A 24,111-nucleotide genomic window follows, 5' to 3' on the forward strand; every position below is an offset into this window, starting at 1 on the left:
TGAACATACCCATTGTGTGGATGGACTGTATTTTGTTTACCCATTGACCTACTGATGGACGTCTACGTTGGTTCCACCTTTTGGCTGTTGCAATAATGCTGTTATGAACATTCATATACAACTTTTTATGTGGATGTATGTTTCCATTTCTCTAGAAAAGGAGTTGCTACCCTGTATGGGATGGTTATGCTTAACTTTTCCAGTTACTCATCATCAGTTACATGTCATATGTGAATATGTTTTTAGAAAAAATGTCATTAACTATTTTAAGTCACTCTTGATCCTCAACTCCAGGAGAAATAATGCTGCCCCTCTGGTAAGCACCCTTCCAGACCTTACTCCATATGCATGTGTCTCTATATGTAAATCTAGAATGACGTACTTTTTTTTTAAAGCCTAAATGTTGAGATTATACTGGATACACTGCCTAACGTTTGCTTTCTCCTCTTCTCACTATTTAAGGGTGATGACCGTGATGGATTCAGTAGCTCCCATCCGTTTCTGACTTTCACCATCATTACAACTGAAGTGAGGCTACCCGTATCTAATTACTTCTCCAGGCTAAATGACACTATATTACTAGCTTGTCCAACCTCGCTCTAACAGAGTTGTTCCCCCCATCCTGGCCCCCAAGCAATGCTACCAATCTCATGGGTGAAAAGGGTTATTACTTTGATTTAATTTCCACTTTGCGAGTGAAATCGTAGGTTTTTCATACTTCTCTGCCCATTAGAAAAAATAACCCATCCACCCTGTAAACAACCCGAAGTCACTTTCTCCAGGAGGCCTCCCTGGTCAAGCCTCAGTGCCCCACGCCCTGGGCCCTGGGGCCCCACCTGCGGCCAGGAGCACTCGGACGCGGAGCCAGGTCACTCGTGGCTCACAGCCTGTGCTGCCAACCTCTCTGGCGCTGCGGTTCTAGAAGCTCAGGTCTTCACAGCCACGCTGTGACCCAGAGACTTTGCCCAGGGCGACAGGCTGGCAAGAAGGGCCAGGTGGGATTGCAGCTCGCCCCCGCCCCCCCGTCAGCAGTCCTTTCCGACTGGCTGCAGGGCGACTCCGCCCCCACCGAGAGCGGAAGTCCCGCCTCCTCGGGCGCCGATTGGCTATCCTCGTCCTGTCACGCTCAGGCCACACCTCCGCCGCGGGGAGGGCGGCTTCCGAAAGCACAGTTCCATCGAGCGTCGCCGCCGCGTTTGGGGTCTCGGCGGAAGCAGCGGTCGCAGCTAGAAGCTTTACTGACCACAGGCCCGGCCATATCACCTCACCCCGGGGACCGCCACCAACCTACCTCTGTCCGAGAGAAGGAAAGGGGCGTATGCAAACAACCTGTAGTTCCAAGCTCCTGATTGGTGAGTGTATAGGGGGCGAAAGCGAGGACGAGGGAGGCGGGCTTGAGGGCTTTGATTGACGTGAGAGCAGCCCAGTGGCTCTAGGAGGATCCGCAGCGGTGGCCAATGGAGACTGGGAAGGCTGATGTGTTGCGGGGGGCAGTGGGCGGGGTTGCTGAGGACTCTGGGATGCTCCGCGGGAAGCGGCGGGGGCGGGAGTGCTGCTGACTGGCTTGCCCACGGTTCAATAGTCGTGGGAAGGCGGGGGATGCGGTGGCGAGCTACCAATAGCGACGGCTTAGAGGCTGGGCGACCGGAGGCGTCGCGGCTCTGTGTGGGAAAAGGTGGGGGGGTGGGGGAGGAGGACGACCGTGATGGACGCGTGTGTGGGCCAATGGTCGTGGGAAAGGGGGAGGTGGACGGCCAATGGCGGCGCGCGGGCCGGGGGCGGGGCGGCGGGGTACGCGGAGCCGTGCGGGAAGCGGCGGGGCGGCGGTGGCGGCGGTGGCGGCGGTGGCGGCGGTGGCGGCGGCGGGGCGGCGGTGGCTGAGGTGAGGCGGGGGCGTCAGGGCAGGTGCGGGCGGCGGTGGCCGCTGGAGCAAGGGAGGGCGGCCGGGCAGGGGCGGGCGGCGGTCGCTGAGGCAGGGCGGGGCGGGGGCGGCGGGCCTGGCTGACCTGCCCCGCCGCCCGCTCACCGCGCCCCGGCCCGGCCCGCAGGTCGGTCGGAGGCCTCGTCCCCGCCGTGGGCATGCGGGCGCGGCCTGCGCGCACGTGAGAGAGGATGGGGACCCAGGGCAGCCCGGTCAAGAGCTACGACTACCTGCTCAAGTTCCTGCTGGTGGGCGACAGCGACGTGGGCAAGGGCGAGATCCTGGAGAGCCTGCAGGACGGCGCGGCCGAGTCCCCGTACGCCTACAGCAACGGTAAGCGCGGCCGCGACGCGCCTCCCCGACTCCCCGAGCCCGAGGCCGACCGCGCGCCCCGGCTCAGCGTGGGCTTCCCGGAGGCCGGGGCTTAGCGGGGCCGCGGCGTCGCCTGGGAGCCCCGGGTCCGTCCGAGCAGCCGGGCGTGCGTGCGGCGCGGTCCGGAGCCGGAGCGGGGGTGACCGTGTGTCAGCCACACGTGACCCCGCGGCTTTCGGGGGCAGGTGGTCCCCCTGAGGCGCTCTCGGCACCTTCTGCTGGCGTTTGTGTGGCGGTCACTAAACGCCCTGCCACGGCGGTAGTTGCGTGGGTGAAATAACAGCAGGCAGGCGTCTCCAGTGCTCGTTCGAGCTCCCCCCGATTTACGTACTTGCGTGAGGACGCAGTTAACGCGGCCAGTGAAATAGCGTGGCCAGTGTCCCTCCGCGGTGGGGGCCCTGGTCCAGGCCCCTGGGATGCTTGCTTAGGAGGAGCAGGGACTCTGCGCGTGGGTAGTCCGCGTACCTCCTCTCCAGGGACCTCCCGGGCTCCGGGGCCAGTGTCTGGGACTGACGGTACTTTCTCACGTCTGTTCTCCCCGCCTTTGCCCCTCCGTTCCTGTCAGCTCTGACTGCTCTGAGCATTTGCTCTTTGCTGGCTCGCTTGCCTCTGGGCAGCTGAGAGGGTGGACGCCGGTTTTTGACCCTTTCATCCTAGGATTTATCAAGCTGCTGCATTACCTGGTCCAGCCTCAGCAGTTGGCTGCCGTGCCAGATTTGTGCCGGGCCCTTTGGGAAGCACATGCTCCCAGCCCCGGCCTAGGGAGAACGGCTCGCAGGGCAAGAGAGGAGCAGCCCTGGGTTCATTTCTCAGGGAGGGAGGAAATGTGCCGGGCTCCCCGGGGTGTGGGGGGCAGGGCCTCCGCCGTGGCTTTAGCCAGCGCCTTCACCAGCCGTTGCCACCGCAGTGGCACTTGGCAGTGACCGTCAGAGGAGTCCTTCCTGACCAAGGCAGTGGGCAGTGGAGTTGCTGTTCAGTGGCAGCACTGCTTCCTGGAGCCCTGCTCCTGGGATGCTGGCAGTGCGTGTTTGGAAGAGTGTGGGCGAGCAGGAGAGGGCTTGGGCTTCATTAAGGGGCGGCAGTGTTTTCCCGTATGGATTTGTGCTTCCAAGAGTAAGCTCAGCTTCACCGTCAGGTGCTCCAGCTGCGCAGGGAGTGCTCGGGGCACAGTGCCGCTGGCTGGAGAGCTAGGACCTGCCCGCCATCCTGTGTCACGTTGCTGTGCATTGCCACACTTCCTACGACATGTTGACTGAAGCAGGGCCAGTATTGAGTAAAACACGGAGACCTGCCTGAGATAAGAGGAGATGCCAGAGACACAGTCAGCTGTCCAGTTGGAGGCCCAACTGCCACAAGTGGTGAGGAAGCCCATTCCAAAAGGCTACTTATGTGTCAGGCCAGGGCACGCTCACAGGTCCCTGCAGCATCAAGTGGAGAAGGCAGGGCACCATGCTCGGGTCTAAGGGTCCTCGAGGTTTGGACATGTGCAGCATGAGGAATAGGTCTTTGTGGTCAGGGCATCAGCTCTGACCCCAGGGGCCAGTGTGCTTTATTGGGGTGAAGTTAGTGGATCTGAAGTGATGCCTTCCTAAGGAAGACTGTTAGGAGCAACTGGTTCTCAGGATTTGGCATCATGTGACTTTGTTGTAATGTTGAGTTTTTTATTTCTGATCCTTTTACAGAGGACATGTATGTATTTTTTTCCCCCTTGTTCAAAGTTCTCAGCGTGTTTCCAGGCTTTTGTTTCTGGCCTATACTTGCATGGTTCATCTGACAGGTAGCAGGTGACCTGTGGCAGGGAGGTCCCCACCCAGAGAAGGGTGCGACCAAACCCCCTCCTTGGGCCGACCAGAGTTTACCCACGTTGAAGTCTTGTCTGGCTTGTTCCTCAAACAGGTAGGTGAGTGCACGTCACCCTCCCCAGTTTCACAAACATGTGAGTCATCAAAATGGCCTTTTCTAGCACTGGCACCTGAAGCAGGGATGAGCCATATGTGACAACATGCCAGCACCTGTGGGAGCCCACACGGGTTCTTAGCACTGGTAATGCTGATGTGTGCTGTGCTTGTGGGTCTCTGTAGATCTGGAACCTTCCTCTCAGGAGGTTTGAGATCCTTTTTTCTTAATACACTGCAGTGGTTTTAGGGGAGGGGTCTGTGCTCTCTTCTAGACAGATCATTTTGCGTAGAGGTTCCACCTGGGCCATCTGCTGGCGGATTATGCTGCAGAGCACAAGCGGCATGGGGCGTGAGTTGTGAAAGCTGGAAGGCGGTGCGAGCTTCGTGTGGGAAGCTACCACTCTGAGTGCACTGCCAGATCTGACTCTGTTCTGGGGTGGTGGGCCCCTGGGCAGGTGGCTCCGTGGTGGCTCCAAGGCAGCATGCTGGGCATACCTGGAGCCCAAGGGGTGTCTCGTGCTTGGGCCAGGCCCACTTCACCGAGGGTGGTGAAGGTCCTCTATGCCTTGGCTCCCACAAATCTTCACAAGCTGACAGGAAATGTGCCTCAGTAGAGGTGCCCATGTCCAAGAAGACTTGAGTGGGCATGACTCCCTCTCTCCCATCTGTTCTTTGGGGGGTCAGTGTTGGAGCTGCTGAGTACAGGACACTCACATCCTTTGAGCCCAGGCTGTGGGTGGGTGGGGGGTTTGTGGGTAGTAGTAGTGAGGCGATTAGGCGTGGGTGGGCAAAGCTGGGCAGCCATCGAGGTCCACTGTGAAGGTCTGAGGCCTGCGGTTAGTTCCATGTTTGTGGGACCAAACGGTGCCTGCTGTGCCCATGAGGGAGAACACAGTGTGCCTGTGCCCCCATGTACCAGTGCACATGGCCCACAGCAGAGACCCAGGGACAGGCCACAGCTCACCTTGTCCCCTGGCCCTAGGGTTTCTCGGTTTCTCCCTGGACACACCCCGTGTCTCTTCTCACCAGGCTAGAAGTTGGTTTCTGCCCTCAGTGCAATCCCAAGGGGAGCTAAATCTTCTGATGGCCCCCAAGCTGTCTTCCCAGGTCAGGACATGTCTCTGGACTGTACACCTGTGGTGTCTCTCACCTGTTGTTTTGTCCCAATGCTAGCATGAGACTTGAACACAGGAAATGCTGACAAACTGTGCATGTTAAAAAGCTGCGGGGTTCCTGTGCTAATGAGCCTCTGGTGCTGGTCACTCAGTCGACATGTGACCCCTCACAGTCCCTTCTCATTCTCTGCACTTGGTTGGGTGCTCTTGTCTGTATTTCACCCATTTTCTGGGCAGCTTCCTGGGGTTTGACTTTTCTCTGTCAGATGTCAGGCTCTGAGGCCAGTGTGGTCTCCAAATGATGTGTGCCAGGTGCCGTATTGAGCCTCTTCTCTGGGCTGCTCCTCCCGGGTACCATCCCCATCCCATCTCACAAATGAGGAGCCAAGGCTCAGATGGGCTGAGCGCCTGCAGCTGTCTCAGGCAGCGTGGGGCCTAGCGCCCACTGTCTCCCTGTGCCGGCTGCCTGCGCCTGCAATGGGCCGCTGGTCAGTGAGCTCCTGGCTGCTGCTTTCCCCAGCCTTGCTCAGTCAGAGCCAGGCCACTGGGAGCCTCTGCCCACCCCTTGTCCTCACCTGCATCCTGGGCTGGGCTCTGAGCACAGCCACCTCCCAGCATGTCCTGTGTGTTTTGCTCACAGGCTCCCGGTGCCTCCCAGACAGAACTCCTCACTCCTTCCCTGCACCTTGTCCTCTCCTGGTGCCTCTGTTCACCATCCTGGGCTGCCTCCTCCCTCTGCCCTGGGGCTTGGGAGGGTCACAGAGGCGCATGTGCTCTCCCTCGCCTGCTTCCTCCCTCCTGGCTGCGCCCAGCAGAGCAGAGTTCTCAGGGTCAGCTGCTGACCAGCAGAACACCAGTTTCCAGAGAAGCTTCCAGGCCACAGAGGGCCACACAGACCTGTCTGTGTGCGTGGTCGTGGGATTCGCTCCCGTCCACCCCTTTGGCATTCAGCTGCTACATGTGTGGTGTAAAGATAAACCTACTCCTCCTTGTCAGGGTGGCAGGCTGAGAGGTACAGATTCCTGTATTTGCTTCAGGTTGTGCTAATGAGGCTGATTTATAATTTGGGCTGCCATGGCCTTTCCTAAGTTTTCAGGAAATAATTGAATAGGTGGACTGTTCTCCATTTTAAGCACCCCCATCCCATCTTTAGCACTTGCTGTAAACTCAGGCAGATAATGGAGCACATGCTTCAGCAGCTGCACCACGCAGTGTGGGCAGGGCTCTCTGGCAGGGCTGTGGGTTGCAGGACGTCATGTGTGGGGTTGTGTACATGTAATGTTGTTTGCAGCGGCAAGAGTGTGGCTTGGGTGGTGGACTCAACAGAAGTGTGTTTCAGGAAGGAAACCTTCACAGGGAACTGAGGAAGCAGGTGGGAATGGTCCTAAAGACACTTTCGCCTCCTGTTCTGTTTGAATTGTAATTGACAAGGCGTGAATTTGCTGCTCCCTGAAAAGCTGGCCACTTACATGGTCCAGAGTCCAGGCGGGTGAGCAGCACCTTGTGTGGACAACATGTCTCTCGATAGGTTATTGTGAGCCCCCGGATCAGGGTGGTCAGGGTGTTGTCTCTCAGGTGTTTGGTGAAGCAGGGGAAGAGCAGCTGCAGAAAGAATGCAAGAAGGGACTGAAGTTGGCGTGTGGGGTTGGATTTACTGCCCTGTGCACTCAGGAGAAGGAAATTTGGGGCCGTGAATGCAGGTGTCAGAGAGCAGGAGAGGGGCTGGCTGAGTCAAGACCAGGTGAACTGGGTCGTCCTTAGAGTGGGAAAGTGGGCCCCTTAAGTCATTTGGGAATGAGGGTAATACACGTAAATAAAGTGAATTTGATCTCTGAGCCTAAGGTAGTAAGGACAGTCTTCTGGTTGTGACTGTGCTCACACAGAGCCGGCCGTGGAGGCCAAGGTCAGAATATCATGCACCTCATTGACTGGGCATATGTCCTTCAGAGAGTAGGGAAAGGATGGGACAGACATGATTGGTAAACCTGGTACTGATGCTGGTGGCGAGGAGTCGAGGATTCAAGCAGGACAGTGGGGCATGACCAGATGAGCTTCAGCCCTTGAAGGTGCTAGGTCCCCTCTGGTTAGAATGCCAAGAGGGGAGCAATTCATGCAGGATTGGAGGGATGATCAGGAAGATGGGCCTTCAGGATATCTAGGAGGGAGGGAAGGTGAAGAGTGGTCTAGCCAGGGTCTAACCAAGAAGCCACACAGAGGGCATGGCATTGGGAGGCCAGCATCCCAAGAGAGGACGTCCCCATCCCAGAGGGCATCCAAGCATCTTTGAGCAAGTCCTGCATGCTGGAGATGGGCAGGCACTTTACAGATTTTGAAAAATGCCAGGTGCCAGGTTTCTGTTATGTCCTGGATGGAGATCTCAGCCAGGTGTAAACACGTTTGTGAGCCCAGGAAGCCACCCAAGTAGATCAGAACAAACTGCTGTGGTCCCCAGGTCGGGTGGCAGTGCTGTGGTGTAGCAGTTCTTCGGCAGAAAAGCTGGGTCGTCACCTGCCTGGACTTCCCAGGGCAGCAGCTGTGTGTCATGTGGGCCGCAGTAGGTGAGTGCTGCTCATCGGGTCTGTTCAGCACCTCGCTGGGAGGGCAGGTAGTAAGTTCAGTGATGTTCCTGAGACCTGAGACACTTTGTATGGCCTTGCATGACTCGAGGAACATGGTGACATCTAACAGGGTACTGAGATGATGTGTTTGGGTCCGCAAGTCGCTGCAGAGGAATTGGTTGCTTCAGCTTGGCAGGAGTGACGACGGCACCCTGCCCACCATGTGGCTGGCCATCGCCCCTGGAGCCCTCTGGGCCCCGTGCTGAGTACGGGAGTGCTCTAGTCTTGTCTAATTAAATGCTCCTGATCGCTGTGTCCTGTTACTGGGGCTGTCTCTCCTGGGTGTGGTGTTGGCAGTCGTCAGGCACTAGGAGCTGGGTCTGAGTCACTTACAAATGCAGTTTGCACAGAGAGGAGGTATGTCCCTATGCACATCCTCAGTGCATGTGGCAGGTGGCGTCCCTTGTCAGCAAGCAGAAACTGCTGCGTTGGCCACTGACACGGGTCTCCCCTGGGAGCAGCGGTCCTGGGTTCCCACTGCATGCTCACACACAAGCTTAGCTCACACCAGCTCACACATCATGTGCACACAGTTGTGCTTACACACACCTCTCTTGATCACTGGTGCTGGTGGTGATTCAATTTGGGTCCAATCTGCAGCGACCAGATCCCTTGATGAGTGGGAATGACTTGGTGGTGTTATCACTGTTGGGAGTATTTCCTTCACTTCAAGTGACTTGGCCAGGGCCACATGTGGAGGCCCTGGAGAGGAGAATCCAAGGAAGAATACATGGAAAGGTGTTTTCTTTAAGCGCTACAGTGAAATGGTGTGGGACGCACACCTGAAGTTTATCACAGCTGAGTCTGGGAACAGCACTGAGGTGCTGGGGTGTGAGTGTCATGCTGTCTAAGGGACTCGGCAGCGCATATCCAGAGCCTTGGAAAGTCTTCCCCTGTGACCAGGTAATTAGGAATTGAACCTATCCCGGAGAATGATACAGACACATGTAACCAAATTTAAGGCCTTTTTTTTTTTTAACAAAAATGAAGAACCTGAAATAGTCTAAGGGCCCATCAGTGGAAATATGATAGAGTCATAGGATAAGATGCTATACAGCCTTTAAAAATGCTGGTTTGGAGGGGTATTCAATGAATATGCAGTGATATGGAGAAACCTCTGATAATCTAAGTATGGGAAAAGTATGTCTAATTGTATATAAATGTGCATAATATGTATAAACTATGTATTTATGTCCAATGGCATATACATGTATGTAAAATGAAAGGGGGAATTGTGGAGTGCAGCACACAATGGTGATGATCTCTGAGTTTGGGGGTTATGTGTAATTTTTGTGTTTTCCTTTAATCTGCGTTCTGCTGAGTTTTGTATGCAGTTTGCTTGCTCTTTCTGGGCAGCAGAGAGCTTTTGCTTTGGTTTCATCTGGAGTGGTTTTCAGGGCATTAAGGAAAAGCTTCTTTCACAGGAAACCAGTCCACAAACTGCCCTAGAGTGCTGGTGTAGAGAGGCATCTTGAGATTTATCAGGCAACCTGTGCTTCCTTTTCTGCTCTTTACCAGGCAGCCCCCTTCCTTCTTGCCTTAGGGACAGGCGTGTATGTGTACCTGCGCTGCAGATCCTGGCCCGTAGGAGGGCAGGCGTGGGGGACCAGGCGTGGGGGACCAGCAGATTGTCCTGGCTCCTGGAACCTCTGTGCCCGTCAGCACATTGGGGGATGGGCGCTCACGTCTGGCTCTGATCTGTATTGAGACCCATCTTGTAGGCAGGACAGTACCTTGTGGGTTTACTTTAAAAAGTAAATTTCATTTGGCTTACTAAATTTTATATAATTTACATACAATAAAATGTACCTTTTTTGGGTAATGTGAGCAATCCACCCACCCCTTGGCCCTACTGCTGGGGTCCGGCACAAGGCTCAGTTCCCACTGCCATCAAGGGGCGGTGTACTCAGGTGGGGCCCTGGGCCCTCCAGAGAGTGCCCACCACCCTGTCAGCACTGCCTCTGCTGGGCCGCACCAAGTCTCATGCCCACCGGGGACCTGTGGAAGTCCCTTTTCTGTCCCTAAGCACGCTCTGCAGTATGGGATGCATTTCCCTGGCAAGGCATGTGCTGTGGCCTCACCTCAGGACAAAAGCATGGAGACTGGTCAGGTGCTTTGGGTTGCACAGTGTTCAGGAGGCGGCTGGGCCTGGGGCTGCCTGGACGCTGCTGTGTAGATTCGCTTGTCCATCTGTTTCAGAGACTTTTCTGGTTCCTAAAGACCAGGCATTCCTTTCTCACATTTTGTTTCTGTGGGAACGAAGAGCTTACCTTCTCTGTCTGAGGATCATTAACACTGAGGCACAGCAGTGGCCTGTCACTCCCATGTGCACCAGATGTCCTGCTGGAGACACACCGCAGCGGAGCACACTTTGGTCGGATAGCCTGACTGGGGCCCTGCTCCCTGGGATGTGAGGTCTGGGGCTGTATGTAGAAGCAAACCACCTGGGCTTCTGGCGCAACAGCATCTCCTGCCAGTGTGCAGGGCCCGCGTTGCTTCACTCAAGGTGACTCGAGCTCACCAGGCCCCTGCCCTGCTGCTAGGTATGGCATCTGTGATCCACACAGCAGCTAGCATTGCTGTTCACGTGCTAGATGTAAGCACTGCAAAGGAACACATCAGAATTGTTTCATCCTTAATCTAGTCTTTCGTTGATCATTTTTTTTCATTGTTAAGAACTTCTTAAAAGTTCTCCTGTAGCTCCTTTCATTGTGGGAAGCAGCTGTATAATTGTGCATTTAGTGTTAACCACTTCTTCCATGAGGGCTGGAACCCTCACAGAAAGGAGGTGGCTGCAGACGTGCCATGTGGGCAGGTGGCGTTGCTCCTTGCCGACTCCCTCTAGTGAGGGGCTGGACAGGTGCGCGGGAACCAGAGGTCAGTGGGTTGTGCATGGTGCTCTTCGTTCTGACTGGCCTCTGCTCCTCTGACCAGTGGAAAATCAAACTTAAACACATCCAACAATCTTGATTTATGAACCCAAAATAAAGCTGAATGGGCAGATCTAAGCAGACAGCTAAGAATTCTTGGCTCTTTTTCATGTGTTTGTTCCCCTCACCGTGATTACCTTGTGATTTCTTAGGGGAAGTGGGTTTTCTGGGGATCTGTTTTCCTAAGTCAGTGCTGACAGATATGTGAACATTGGTGAAGCTCTAAAGGGGGGATAGGAGGGAGGCACGGATTCGGCCTCTTCTGTCTGATGACCCCTGGTGGAACGCCATTCCTCATTTCCAGCCAGCAGAGTGGCAGCTGTGCTGTGTGGGAGACTAGCCAGTCCAAGAGGAGTGGCTCTCCTACCAGACTGCCTTGACAGGCTGGCCATGTGGCCATGGCTGCTCTGCTCAGGTGGCAGATGTCCCACTCCAGAGCACAGGGGCCAGGCAGGGACAGAGGGTGGTGTCTCCCTGGCCAGCACTCAGCCTCCTTCCTGTGCATCCCCAAAAGTCTGCTTACAGCTCCTGGTGAAGTAGGTCCCAGGGGCCTGGTGAGCTCGCCAGAGCACTAGCTCCCCCAAAACAAAGTGACATTCCAGAAAGTTGGAACTTGAGTGACCTTTTTTGTATCATTCCTTCCTTCTTCACCTCCTTTCTGTGAGTCCATGCTGTGTAATACCTCTTTGAAGGGTGGCAGAGTCAGCAGCCAGGTAATTATACTGTTCCTGCTCCTCCAGCCTCCGTCAGCGTTTCCCAGAGCTGGTGAGCTGTGAGCCCTCCCCTGCCATGGCATTGTCAGGCTGGGGTCCGAGGCCAGCAGGGCAGGGACGTGGTATCAGAAGGCCGCCCTCAGCCCCCTCAGGCCCTTCCAGACACTCACAGCATCCTCTCTACCATGCTGAGAAGGAATGAGATTCATAAATGATCCATTCTACCCACACACAGAACTGAAGCATACCCGGGACGGGCACACGTGTCTGTGACATGCAGGAGCAGGAGGAGTGGTGCAGGGCACGTACGGCATCAACACTAAGAATGTCAGTGCTGGGTGCAGTCATTCTCTGACAGCTGAAGGGTGCCTGGAGTACATGTTACTGTGGGTGATGTAATTGTTTTCCAAAAGGGAAACAATTCTTGGAAAAACTGTAAACAAGCAAAACAGTATCCTGTGACTGGTAAGGTGGAAGTGTCCCAGCAAAATGTGGTATGAGGATAGGGCACACATGTAAGGATGGGTAAGGGCCTTGGCTTAGATTGACGTCTGCAGATGCTTCCTCTGTACACATACCTGGCTGGGTGTTGGGGTGCTCGTGAGACTCAGGATGATCCCCGTGGTGCAGAGCAGTCACGTGCATGGTGGTTCACCTGGGGCTCCTCACCTGTGCCACAAAAAATGTCCCCACAGATTCCAAATATCTCATCTTCTTGGGTCTCAGCTGTAGCTCCTGGTACAGGGGCAGGTACAGGACAGCTGAGTAGTGACGTGAGCCCCTTTAACTCCTGAAACATGTCTGGTATATAGAAATTCATAACGTAATTTCTGTCAAGTGAATTGTCACTCCCTCCAGAAACCCTGCTAAAACAATAGAAGAGACACTTCTTACAGCTTGTGAGCTTGTCACATGAGGAAGGTTGACAATTTGGAAAGCAAGGGCCACTGCCACAGCTGAGTGCAGAGACCTGAGACCTTGGCTGTGAGGGGCCTGCAAGGCCCCCCCCCCCACACCCTGCACCCTGGGCCCTTAAACCCAGAGTGAGGACAGGCTGAAGTCAGGGCAGGGGCTCCATGGACAGGTGGCTGTCACAAGGGACACAGGAGGTGTACTGTTTGGGAGAATCGGACATGATGGAGGGCCAGGCACAGGTCTATGCCAGAGCAGGGGGCCCTGGCCTCTGGCCGCCACCCGCCTCCAGGGCTCAGGTAACGCTTGAATGCTGCCCTTTGCCACACAGTCATCAGTCCGAAGGAAGTGACCTCCACAGACCCTGAGGTGCCCGGCAGGTCCATTGTGAGCCCCGGTTCACAAGCCAGAGTCACACAGAACTTGCTACAGTTTCTGAGGGTCTCTGAGGGGTCACCAGACAGCCAAGGGCCACCACGATGTGAGGAGAGACACCCAAGAATCTTATAATTAATTTTGTGTGAGATGAAGAGTGAGTGCACGCAAGAGCCATGGGCAGGAAGCTATCAGCAGGGAGGTTCGGAGGACCAGGAAGAGCTTACGGAAATCAGATTAAAAATAACAGCAGATTTCTTCAAAAAGATCATAAAAGGAAGATGAAGTTGGATTTTGTTCCAGAAAATGTAACAAAAAGACAGAGATGGGGGGGAAAGATGAGAAAACTGGCAATTAGCCTAAAGGTCCCTCCCTGGCTAACGGGGCTAGGATGTGGGACTGAAGAGCCATGTAAGCAGAGGGGTGGCCTGGGGACCAGAGGGGGGCCTCTGGGCTCCCATCACAAGAGTGACCCCCCAGAACACTGGGCAAAGTAAATGCTCCAAATGCTTTCAGAGAAAGAAAGTTCACGTAAGAAGGATCAGGAGTCAAAACAGCACCTGTCTCCCCCTGGGAACCTCTGGTCACCTGCCGTTGGCCTGGTGACCTTCCCAAGCCCTGTGTCCATCCCAGGAGTGCCTGCAGTCCCAGACCTGAGACTCGGTCACCCCATGCAATGCCTCTCTGTGTGTGAGCTGTTCCTGCCGCCCTGTCCATTGAACGAGGGCATTGGGTGCTAGGGCCCAGCCCACCAGAGTTCTGGCCATCCCTGTGTGCACGTGGCCTGCTCTTCTGACTCCCAGTAGCTCATTTCTGTTCTGAATATGTTCATGCTATACAGAGTGTTAAATATTTTGAAATGAAACCACTGGTCATCGGGTTTTCAAAGAGCTGCTCAGTATTTAAGGCCTGTGAGATGAGGTGGGGGGGTGATTGAAGTTCTCCAGCAGCGAATCTGAAGGCCTGGGAGCCATCTGAGCTAACGCACAGTGATGCTCGGGTGCCATCCACTCTTGCGGGGAGAGTCTGCCTTTCTGTAGGCAGACCTCTCTCTCTGGACTTGCTGTGTCTGTATTTTCTGTGAATTCACAAAGCACACCGTAAGTCTTTAACCCAGCTTTGGGGTGGGGGCAGGGGGGCGAGGCAGAGGAAGCATGAAATTTTTTTGATCTGTCCAAGAGTGTGTGGCAGCCTGAGAGCGCTCTGCCCTGTTTGGACCTCCCTGCTGGCTCTGGGCCATCCTCAGCTGGGCCTTGCTGTCTGCTGGAGGGACTCTCTGCCCACTTGCCCGGGGGTGCCTGTGTCGGGTTGCACTCGAAGAGCATGGCCACTGTGTGAGTCTGAATGATCTCTGGTGACTTTGCTCTGTCCTCCGAGTCAGGCTCTTGTCAACAGTGCTGAGAATCTTGTTCTCAGGCAAGCCCTGGACCAGCTGGGTGGGTGTGCCACAGGAGGTCCTGAGGAGAGCAGACCCTTCCTTGGTACCAGTCCCCAGCTCTGAGTGCCTGTCCTGCTGGTCCCACTTGGGCGGAGTGGAGTGGGGCTGGCTGTGCTTTCTGCGGCCTGCCCAGTTTTAAAGTCCTGTGGTGATGAGGCAGGGGGAATGTGGCAGATGGTCAGTGAGGTACCCAGCTCACTGTGCTCACGATGCCAGTTGTGGGAGAAGGTCCTGCAAGGTGTGACGAGGTGGGCGTCCTTCCCAGAGCTGGGCCAAGGGCTCCCCAAACCCCATTTTCTCCTGGGCCCTCCCTTGGCGCCCCCCCTTCCTGTAGCTCCCAGCTGGGCCCTGGGTCTCCATGCCACCCCAGGGTGGCTCCACAGCAGAACTCCTTTTGTGAGGCCGGTGTTGTGGGAGGCACATGGCAGTCAATGTCCTGTCCCTGTGGCCCAGGACTGCTGGGTCAGAGGAGGTAATGTGGCCTACAGGGTGGGCATCCATAGCTACACCTTCTGGAAATCGCTGTTCCAACACCATCCTCATGCAGTCTGTGTCACAGGCTGGAGAGCCAGGTCCAGAGGAGGTGAGTCTTGTGCCAGGTCCGTGCTTTCTGTTTGGCAGAATTCCAGGGGCTTCCCCCCAAAGAAGCAACTGATCAGCAGGTCAGAGTTGGGGGAAGGGTGAATGCCCAGGTAGGATGGTGGGCAGGCCTGAGTTCTGTTCTGTTTTTTTCCTGAAGAGTATCTCCCCCTTGGGAACATGTGCACAGGAATCTTCTCTCACATTTTAAAAAACTGTGGTAGAATGACATCAAGCCACTGCCTTAACCGTTGCAGGTGTCCGGCTCAGGGGCACGGCCCGCTCACATGCGCAGACCCCCACTGCCCTCTCCAGAGCCTGTCACCTCCCCACACTGACCCCGGGAGCAGTCACCCTTCCACTTTCTGTCCCCACGGCTCTGCCTGCTTGTGGGAGCCCAGAGAAGGGGAATTGCTTGGTGCATGTCCTCTGGGGACTGGCTGGCTCATGCAGCATCATGTCCCCAGGGTCCATCTGCGTGGCAGCACACATCAGAATGTCCTTGCTGAGTACTGTTCCCGGGTGGGTGGACACGTGTTTGCCCCTCCACCCGCCCCTGGGTGCCTGGTGTCGGAAACAGTGCTGCTCTGGACACGTGTTTGCCCCTCCATCTGCCCCCAGACACCTGGTGGTGTGAGCAGTGCTGCTCTGGACGCGTGTGCAAAACCTACATGCTCAGCTCCCTGCTTTCACTTCTTTTGGGTATAAACCCAGAAGTGGAATTTCCAAAACATATGGTGATTCTGAGTTTAACTCGGAGAAATTGCCACACTGTTACCTATAGTGCCTACACCATTTTCCAGTCCCACCAGTGGTGCACAAAAGTTCCAGTTTCTCCACATCTTTACCAACACCAGATATTTTCTGGTTTTTTGATAACAACCACCTAATGGGCGTGAGTTCATGTCTCGCTGTGGTTTGATCTGCTTTTCCCTGATGATGAGTGATGTGGAGCATCTTTTCATTGGCCTGTTGGTCAGTTGTATCTTTGGAGAAATGCCTATACAAGTCCTTTGTCCATTTTTTAGTTGGGCTTTTCTTTTGTTGAGTTGTAGGATTTCATACATATTCTGGATATCAGTCCCTTACCAGATAGGTTATTTGCAAATAATTTTTTTATTTCATGGGTTGCATTTTCATTCTGTTGAGTGTCCTTTGATGCCCAGGAGCTAGGTTTTGGTGAGCGGTTTGAGGAGTCGGCCAGGTGGAAGGATGGTGGTTGACGCACTAGTGCCTGCGGGAGTGTGCCGCATGCAGACGCTGAGGTTGCTTGAGTGCACACACCTGAGAGCAACACTGTGTCACAAGTGCCCACTTCTAAGCTTGAAGCCAAGAAACGGATGACCTTTCTAAGGCCGTAGAGAGGAGAAGGAAATACTGAGCTTTTAGGGAGTCTCTGGATGGCCCACAAACCAGTTGAAATCTTTCGAGCAGGCTAAGTGTCTGGCACTGTCTCTGCTCCTGCTAGCTTCTCTTGGACTTTTTCCTATGAAAGTATAACAAGTTAAAAAAATGATAGATAAACCGTGGCAAGCATGAGTTCTCCAGAGAGCTCTCCAGAGAAATAGCTCTTTAGAAATTGCTTTACCCTTAACAATGCTCAAGCTGTCAGTACCTGGGGGCTGCGATGAACCAAGAACTTGGGAAAGTGATTGACCTTTGAGGGTTCACCTCTAAGAGCCCATGAACAGGTCAATGCAGAGACGAGCCATCCTCCCACCAGCGTTCTGGACCCCACTCTTGCACTGCTCTCCTTCCCACGCTGTTGGCACCCAGCACGGGGCCTCTGGGATGACACGAGGGCGGCCAGCCCGAGTCACTGAGGAGGAGCCACTGACTGCTGCAAAGACTGAGCCCTGGTGAGGGGGTCCTGGCAGGCGTCTCGCTCGCCATTGCCTTCAACCAGCCTGTGCTTCCTTGCAGGCATTGACTACAAGACCACCACTATCCTGCTGGATGGCCGGCGGGTCAAGCTGGAGCTCTGGTGAGTCAGGCCTTGGCCAGCTCAGGTGCCTGGGGGCGGAGCTACCACAAGTCAGAGTTACTGCATGAGCTCAGAAGCTAAGGGAAGTCAGTCAGGAACCCTTAAAGAAGCAGGAAGGTGTCCTGTTTGTGTGTCAGAATAGCTGTTTAAATAGATACTGTGTAAATGTGGAGCGGCTTCTGCTCTGTGGTGCAGAAAGGAGAAGGCCCAGGACTGTTCTGATGGAGCCTGCTGGTTCCACCGCTAAGGCACTAGTTTCCTCAATGGCCACAGCCCCTCTCCTGGTGCCCTTTATCGGGCTACAAATTAAGAAGCATTTTCCAGAACCTCAATGAGATGTAAATCCCCAAGGATTCTCCAGCCTGACTGGGCAGGGGTGGTGGGCACCCAGGCCGGGAGAGGCCAGCCAGGGCAGCTGTAGGGCGTGGGAGGGTGGACCACACTGTGCACGCTGGGGTCCTGTGGCGGCGTCCCCAGCCCTGCTCTGTTTCAGGGACACGTCGGGCCAGGGCAGGTTCTGCACCATCTTCAGGTCCTACTCCAGGGGCGCACAGGTAAGGCCAGCCACTGCCGGGGCTGTTCGCAGAGGGCGGCTCTCCTCGCCTGCTGCTTGACGCTCCATGGGCGGGATGCTAAGGAAGTGCTGCTCTTTGAGCATCAGGCCTCCTCAGGAGACTGACAAGGACGACCTCCGAGCAGAGGGGCCTCTAGTCTGCCCCTGTGGGTGCCTGTGGCTCTCACTGCCTAGAGGTGCCACGGGAGGTGCTCGGGGACTGCGCACTGTGAAGATGCTGCTTGGCCACCCGGTTCTCTAGGAACCACAGTGACTTCCTGTCACCTGGATGACTGCGTGCTGAGTGAGGAGGCTGCTGGAGCAGCCAGGCCCGCCTCAGGTCTGGGGGCTCCTGGGGTGGGCTGGGTTGGATTACTCAGCACTGGAGCCACTGTGGGAGGGGCTGCTGCTGGTTCTTGGGCGGGCAGGGCACCCTCTCAGCAAGAGCAGGAGATGGGGCTGCCGTGGAAGAGCACCCAAGTTGGGGGCGTGTGCTTAGGTGTGGAGAGCACTTCAAGGGGTTGTGCAGGGATGGCAATCTCTGCAGGTGCCCTGGCACCCCTCTGCCCCTTCATTCTTGCTGACCTTCTGCTCCCTGGTACCTGGGGAGGCCAAGAGGGTGAGAGGTCTGGGACCAGAGTCAGACTGAGTCTGCTGAGTGCTGACAAAGGACATTGACTGGGCCAGTGTCTGGGGCCTGCCTGCGTGGGGGCCTCTCATATGTGGTGAGAGGTGGGGGTGATGCTGCAGGTGGCCCCTGTCCACTCTGCAGCCTCCCTGTCTGCTGAAGGTGGGGCTCCTGTCCTGGAAGCTCCACAGCAGTGTCGATGTGCTGCCTGCCTGTGGGCCGCTCCACAGAGTGCCCGGCGTTGGGGGCCTAACTAGCCGTTCTGCCTGGAGCAGCTGATCCCAAATAACAGACAGAGACTCAGAGTGTGGATCGCAGCTCCGGGGCGTTTGTCACGGCCCTGTCAGCACCAGAGAACGCGTGCCCTTCGGTGGCGCACAGGGAGAGCCCAGGCACAAGGGAGCCAGGTCCCCAGGCCCTTGGAAGGAAGGGTTGCCTATGTAGCTTTACAGAGAGTTGAGGAAGCTGTGTTTCGAGTGGTGGTGTCACCTGGACAGTGGGGCTCCTGATGAGGGCTGTTGTTTTCCCTTTGCTGTGAATAGTTCCTGATTTTTCTACAAGAAATACACACTGCTTTTGTGATAAAAAAGAAATTGAAGAGAGAAGGTGTTAGTTACCGCGGGTTACGGTACTAAAGGGCAGTTCGGAAATGTGTGGGGGAAGCCTCAGAGGGCCTGGCCGTCCCACTTGCTCTGAATGCAGGTGTGCAGCAGTCGTTCCTGTCTAACTGAGAGACACCCAGCAGGCCTGGGCATTCGCCAGGTGATACGTTTTGGTGATGTGCTGCTGGTCACGCTGTGCCCTCCAAAGCCTACCCAGTGTGGTTGTCTCTTGCTTTATTTTGGAGGCTCTATTCCTGTAAAGAGCTGGAGGGGCTGGCGGCAGGGCTTTTGTTTATACCCTAGAGTACTGGCTGATTTTAAAAGTCTGTGCCTGTGTTACTTTCCCTGGCAGAAGAGCAGAGGAGTGAGAACTGCTTCACCCCTGCTTCCACCTCCATGGTACAGCACTGGCTCTGGGACCCCTGCACGGGGCTCTCCTATGCGTGAGCCACATCTTGGTTTCTGAGCCATCCTGCCTGGGGTTGGTTGCGATGTTTGCCCTGCCAAGTCCAGGATCACTTTGGTCTCTGCTGCCTGCAGTGTGGCTGGCTCTGTGGCCTTCCTCCCTGTGGCTGGTGGGTGGGTGGGTCTCCTGTCATAACCCCATGTCAGACTTGGGCAGTCCCAGAAAGGTGGTGCCAGGCAGAGTCTGGTGCCAGCCAGGCAGAGTAGACAGGGTTCCCCCCGTAGCCTAGGGTGCAGTTGAAGCCTGAGCCTGGGATGAACTTCTCTGGCTGTTCAAGACTTTAAACGTCCTGTAGGTAAGCACAAGCTGGAGCCAGCTCCCCGCCCAGCCTGACGTGTGGGCACGTCCAGAGAGGCCTCTTCCGTGTGGTGTGTCCCTGTGTGGTGTTCGGATCTGTGCCTCTCCTCATGGTCTGCTGTGCGTCGAAGCCGACTCCTGCTCCTGCTGAGTGCACGGCACGTCCGCACCTTGACTTATAGCAGCCCTGGGGGCTGCACACTTAGTTGTTTCATGGGCAGCGCTTTGATGGACTTCCACAAGGGCTGCTCTTTGGACACGTCCTCAGTTATTTCTTAGAAGGGGAATTTCCTGCATGGAGGGCTGGTGACACTGCCCCCACCCCGACACCATGTGGGAGGTGTTGTTCCCTGCAGCCCTAGCAGCAGGTGGCCCCCAGCCACGCAGGCACCCTCCTCAGTCTTGCTCTCTGTGGCTCACCAAACTGATCTCCTTCTGCTTACCCAGTTCAGGGGGGCCTGTCTCTGCCAGACCTCCTGGACGACATCCATCCAGGCCTGGCTGTTTCCCTTAAGCGAGTGGCCTTCTGGGGTGGCAGGCAGCTTTCATTCCAGGGAGCAGGAGCCCAAGTAACCTAGACCTTTGTCTTAATAGGCCGTAGGGGTTCATTTTAGTGTTCCAGAATTGGAATGACATTTTTCAGGGAAAGGCTTTAAAATCCCTCATTTTGAGGTGGAGGGTGACCTGTGCCTTCAGCCCCAGCTGTGTTCTCCCCGGGTGTGGTAGGGCCGTGCTGGCAGCACTGGCTGGCTGGTGCTGGGGTCCTGCTTTTGATGGGCTTTGGCCCCTGAGCCTGCCTCAGAGAGGAGTGTTGGGCCAGGGACAGTATGTGGGCCACCGACCCACCTCCCCAGGCTCATGACAGGTCACCACTGAGATATTCAGAGCAGATGGAGACAGCCCAGAGCTGAGCTCCGAATAGCTGGTCTCTAAGGGATGTGATAAGAGAGTCCCCATAGCAAATTTCTGTGCCCAGCTGGTGGGGGCCTGCACTCAGAGATGTGTGACTGCCGTCCTGCTCAGAAATGCCTCCCCACGCACGGTGCCCTGGGCTGAGTGCACAGAGGTTGGAGTACCAGGCCCACCGCCTCACGTCTGTCTGCCAGGATTGTCCGTGGGGCCTGCCCTGCACTGTGGACCCATGTGCGCAAGTCTCAGCTCCTGTGACTTTTAAATGATCACAGAGTAAGGCTGACAGTGTACTTGGAGGAAAGAAGTTAAAAAAAATGCCAGTTCTGTCCCAGCCAAGTCCCGAAGGGGAGGGAGAGGACAGCACTGAGCCCATGAGATCCCTGACCCCCAGATTGTGCCACCGCCACTGTTTGTAGAGGCGTCCAGGGCCGCAAGCCACATATCGCCCCGCACTCAGGGTGACAGGAAGCCTCAGGCACATTTTCCACGTCGTCTGTGTTAAAGAACCTATATAGCTTGCTGGTGCCGAGTGTCCCTGGCGCTGCATATCCCTGAAGGGAGCAATGGGTGGCTGTGCTGGGGCCTCATGCCCAGAACAGGACCCCTTCTGTGTGACCCCTTGGCCTCTCAGTGCTTGTGTCTCCCTTGCAGGGGATCCTTCTGGTATATGACATCACCAACCGCTGGTCCTTTGATGGCATCGACCGGTGGATCAGGGAGATTGATGAGGTAGGTGTGTGCCTATGGTCACCCCCTTCCCAGGGCATGTGTCCGTGGGGAGCCTCTGTGGCCCCCATTTGCCACCTCCCCCCACGCACTGCCCCAGATCTGTGTGCCCTCTGATGTGCTGACCGCCATGGCATTTGACAGCTGGGTCCAATGTCCCAAAGGGCAGCACCTCTGGAGTCCGAGCCCCGTGTCCGCCTTCTAGCCTGGCCCAACCCTGTCCTAGAATTGACAGGGCCTGCCTGCTTCAGGGGAGGTGGGGAACAGCACCAGAGGGAGGTGTCCCACATTTGTGCCTCTGCTGAGTTCTGTACCCCCCAAGCATGCTCCTGGTGTGCCGCGGATCCTGGTTGGGAACCGGCTGCACCTGGCGTTCAAGCGGCAAGTCCCAACAGAGCAGGCTCGTGCCTATGCAGAAAAGAACTGCATGACCTTCTTTGAGGTCAGCCCGCTGTGCAACTTCAACGTCATCGAGTCCTTCACTGAGCTGTCCCGCATTGTGCTCATGAGGCATGGCATGGAGAAGATCTGGAGGCCCAACAGAGGTGAGGCGGGCCAGGGGTCTCTGAGACCAAGATGCTACAGTGGGGGCAGGGGGTGCCTAAGACCTCTGCAGAGCCTCGGGTTGGCCCTTAAGAAGCTGGTCTCTCCGAGCTGTAGCACTGCAAGGTCTCCACCGCTTGTGTGATGCATCACAGCCTCAGCGGGCTCTCACCCTGCATCTGCTTTGTTTGGGGTCCTGGTGTTAAGGGAGGGGACTGTACCTTACAGCCCTCTACATCCTCAGGAGCCCCCAGTGATGCCCTCACTATGGGAGGCAGTGCTGTGGACTCTAATGTGTCCCAGAGCAAGCTGGGTGGCTTCCAAGCCTCCCCTCCTCGAGCTGAGCCCTGAAGACCAAGGCTCTATGTCCCCCTGTCCTTTGGAGCTCGAGCTGCCAGGATTGTCAGTTCCACAGTGAGGCACGGGGTAGGGCTGAAGCAATCCTTGGAAACAGGGTCCTCCAGGGCACACCTCAGCTCTAGGGAGAAGGCCGGAGCAGGGTGCTTGGCTGCTCCTGGTGGGCCTGGCAGCTGGGGTGGAGTGGTGGGGTGTCCAGGTCCAGGACCCTGGGAGCTTTGCAGACCTCCCCCTCCCTGCCAGGGCGCCACCTGGGCTCATCTGCTGGCCAGGCGACTGGACCTTAGGCCCCAAGACCTGCCCATGGCTCACTGCCCGCCCCCTCCATTTGGCCCGCCCACAGTGTTCAGCCTGCAGGACCTCTGTTGCCGGGCGATCGTCTCCTGCACCCCCGTGCACCTCATCGACAAGCTGCCTCTGCCTGTCACCATCAAGAGCCACCTCAAGTCCTTCTCGATGGCCAATGGCATGAATGCCGTCATGATGCACGGGCGCTCCTACTCGCTGGCCAGTGGGGCTGGGGGCGGCAGTGGTAAGGGCAGCAGCCTCAGGAGGTCCAGGTCCATCCGCCCCCCTCAGAGCCCGCCCCAGAACTGCTCGCGGAGCAACTGCAAGATCTCCTAGCGGGGCAGGCTGGCGCTGCCCAACAAGATGTGTCCTCGGCCTGGCCCTGTGCATAAGGAAGACTTTGGCCACACAGGCCCCTGGAAGCATGGGGTCCCAACTAGTGGGCTGGTATTCCCACCAGCCGAGCGCCACGGGACGGTAGAGGCTGTGCTCCTGTGGCTGGGGGCCCTGTACTGCAGCTGAGAAGCACCCTGGGGGCAGCTCTGCCGGGCCCCAGCCTGCAGGGGGCTGTCCTTGGGAACCAGGGTCTGGCTTGTGTTATTTATAGAGATGATGTTCACCCCCTCTGTACATTTTTTAAGGGCCGTAAGGGCAGCCTCTGTGCAGCATGTGATGAACCCACATCACTGGGGATGGATTTGGGGGCATCTGGAGCGGGAGCAGATTTGAGGCAAAGAAGGGGAGGAATTGAGCTGTCGAGGCTTGAATCTGAATCACATACGTTTCATGTGGGATGTGGGCCCCAGGGGTCAGCACTGCAGTTGCGGCTTCCTTGGCTCCCAGTGGCCTTCCTGGACGACATCCCTGCATGTCGTGGAGCCATGGGCCCAGAGCTGGGGCCACTCACAGGTTCCCAAGTGGAGTGCCGGTCTCTTTTGGGTTGTAGGGTGTGCCCCTCCTCACTCCTGTGGGGCCAACGGCTTTCTGTCCATCATTCTGCACGTTCCCTTGCATTTATATCTTAATGTGTGACCTTGGTTTGGTATCTGAGGCGGTGAATGTTTGGTGGGGCCCTCAGCTGTGCTGCAGATCTGGATTGAGTGCCGCCTGCTCAACTCCGGGGGAGCGTGGACTCTGCTCTTACCAGCTTCTGTCTGCTGACCTTGGTGGGACCCCCATAGCTGCTCCTCACCTGGTGTCACCCGTGAGGTCACATCACCAAAACCATTCTGACCTGTTCCATAGTGACGCAGTCAGCAGCAGCCGCGGCTGTGGACACTGAGCCCCTCCTTGGGGGCCCGCCTGCAGCCCTGAGCTGGAGGGCTGGCTGCCTTCTGCCCACCTGGCTGGGGATGCGGCTGTAGCTGCCCTGGTGCTCAACTCTACCTCCTGCCCCCAGGCCCCTCCCTGGGCCTGTGACCCTCCTTGCTCTGGGACTCTTCTGTGGTGGGGGGGCCCCGTCACGCCTGCTGTGCTGGGAGGCAAGGAGAGGGGCCTGAGGCCCATGTGAGCAGGGGCGCCCAGGGACCCTGGCTGAGGCCTGGCCACCAGCGAGGTTGGGCAGAGGAGGCACCGCCCTGCCTGTCCTGCCAGTGGGGCCCCTTTCTTCGGACTTTGAACGAAATCACACAGACTCTGTTCTGAGGATGTGGATGGTCCTGCGTTCTCTACATGAACACTACCCTTCGCTGTTGTCTGATGCTCGCACCATTCCTGGGCTCGTTTTGGATGGTTTTGGTTTCTTTGTACAGTAAATGTAATTCAGCTTTGATCTGCCGATTGCTCTATATGAATTAAAGTCTGGATTCAGCTGGCCCAATAGTGGGGTCAGTGTGACACGGTGGGGTGGGCTGGCACTGCTTTGTCGGCCCCTCGGTCCCCATG

General features: G+C 56.4%; 1 protein-coding gene across 4 annotated transcripts; it reads left to right on the forward strand.

The window, feature by feature from the left end:
* Positions 1 to 380: 380 nt before the first annotated feature.
* Positions 381 to 23,998, forward strand: RAB40C (RAB40C, member RAS oncogene family). 4 transcript variants are annotated; one of them, XM_036915729.2, is made up of 7 exons: positions 407 to 1,352; positions 2,049 to 2,254; positions 16,795 to 16,855; positions 17,349 to 17,409; positions 20,965 to 21,042; positions 21,362 to 21,584; positions 22,283 to 23,998. In XM_036915729.2, the coding sequence occupies exons 2-7, from the start codon at positions 2,113 to 2,115 to the stop codon at positions 22,561 to 22,563; spliced, it is 846 nt and encodes a 281-aa protein (XP_036771624.1). In that variant the 5' UTR covers positions 407 to 1,352; positions 2,049 to 2,112; the 3' UTR covers positions 22,564 to 23,998. The 4 variants fall into 4 exon arrangements, with proteins under 4 accessions (XP_057343769.1, XP_036771625.1, XP_036771624.1 ...); XM_036915728.2 differs by lacking the exon at positions 407 to 1,352 and adding an exon at positions 1,809 to 1,882; XM_036915730.2 differs by lacking the exon at positions 2,049 to 2,254 and having other exon boundaries at positions 392 to 1,352.
* Positions 23,999 to 24,111: the final 113 nt, after the last annotated feature.

The sequence above is a fragment of the Manis pentadactyla genome, chromosome 10, assembly GCF_030020395.1.
Source record: "Manis pentadactyla isolate mManPen7 chromosome 10, mManPen7.hap1, whole genome shotgun sequence".
NCBI classification, from domain to species: Eukaryota; Metazoa; Chordata; class Mammalia; order Pholidota; family Manidae; genus Manis; species Manis pentadactyla.

Excerpts from the sequence above, each read along its gene's own strand:
- RAB40C (XM_036915729.2), top strand. The coding sequence starts at position 2,113 with ATGGGGACCCAGGGCAGCCCGGTCAAGAGCTACGACTACCTGCTCAAG. Across the intron at positions 2,255-16,794 it reads CCCGTACGCCTACAGCAACG|GCATTGACTACAAGACCACC; the intron begins GTAAGCGCGGCC and ends GCTTCCTTGCAG. Across the intron at positions 21,585-22,282 it reads GATCTGGAGGCCCAACAGAG|TGTTCAGCCTGCAGGACCTC; the intron begins GTGAGGCGGGCC and ends GCCCGCCCACAG.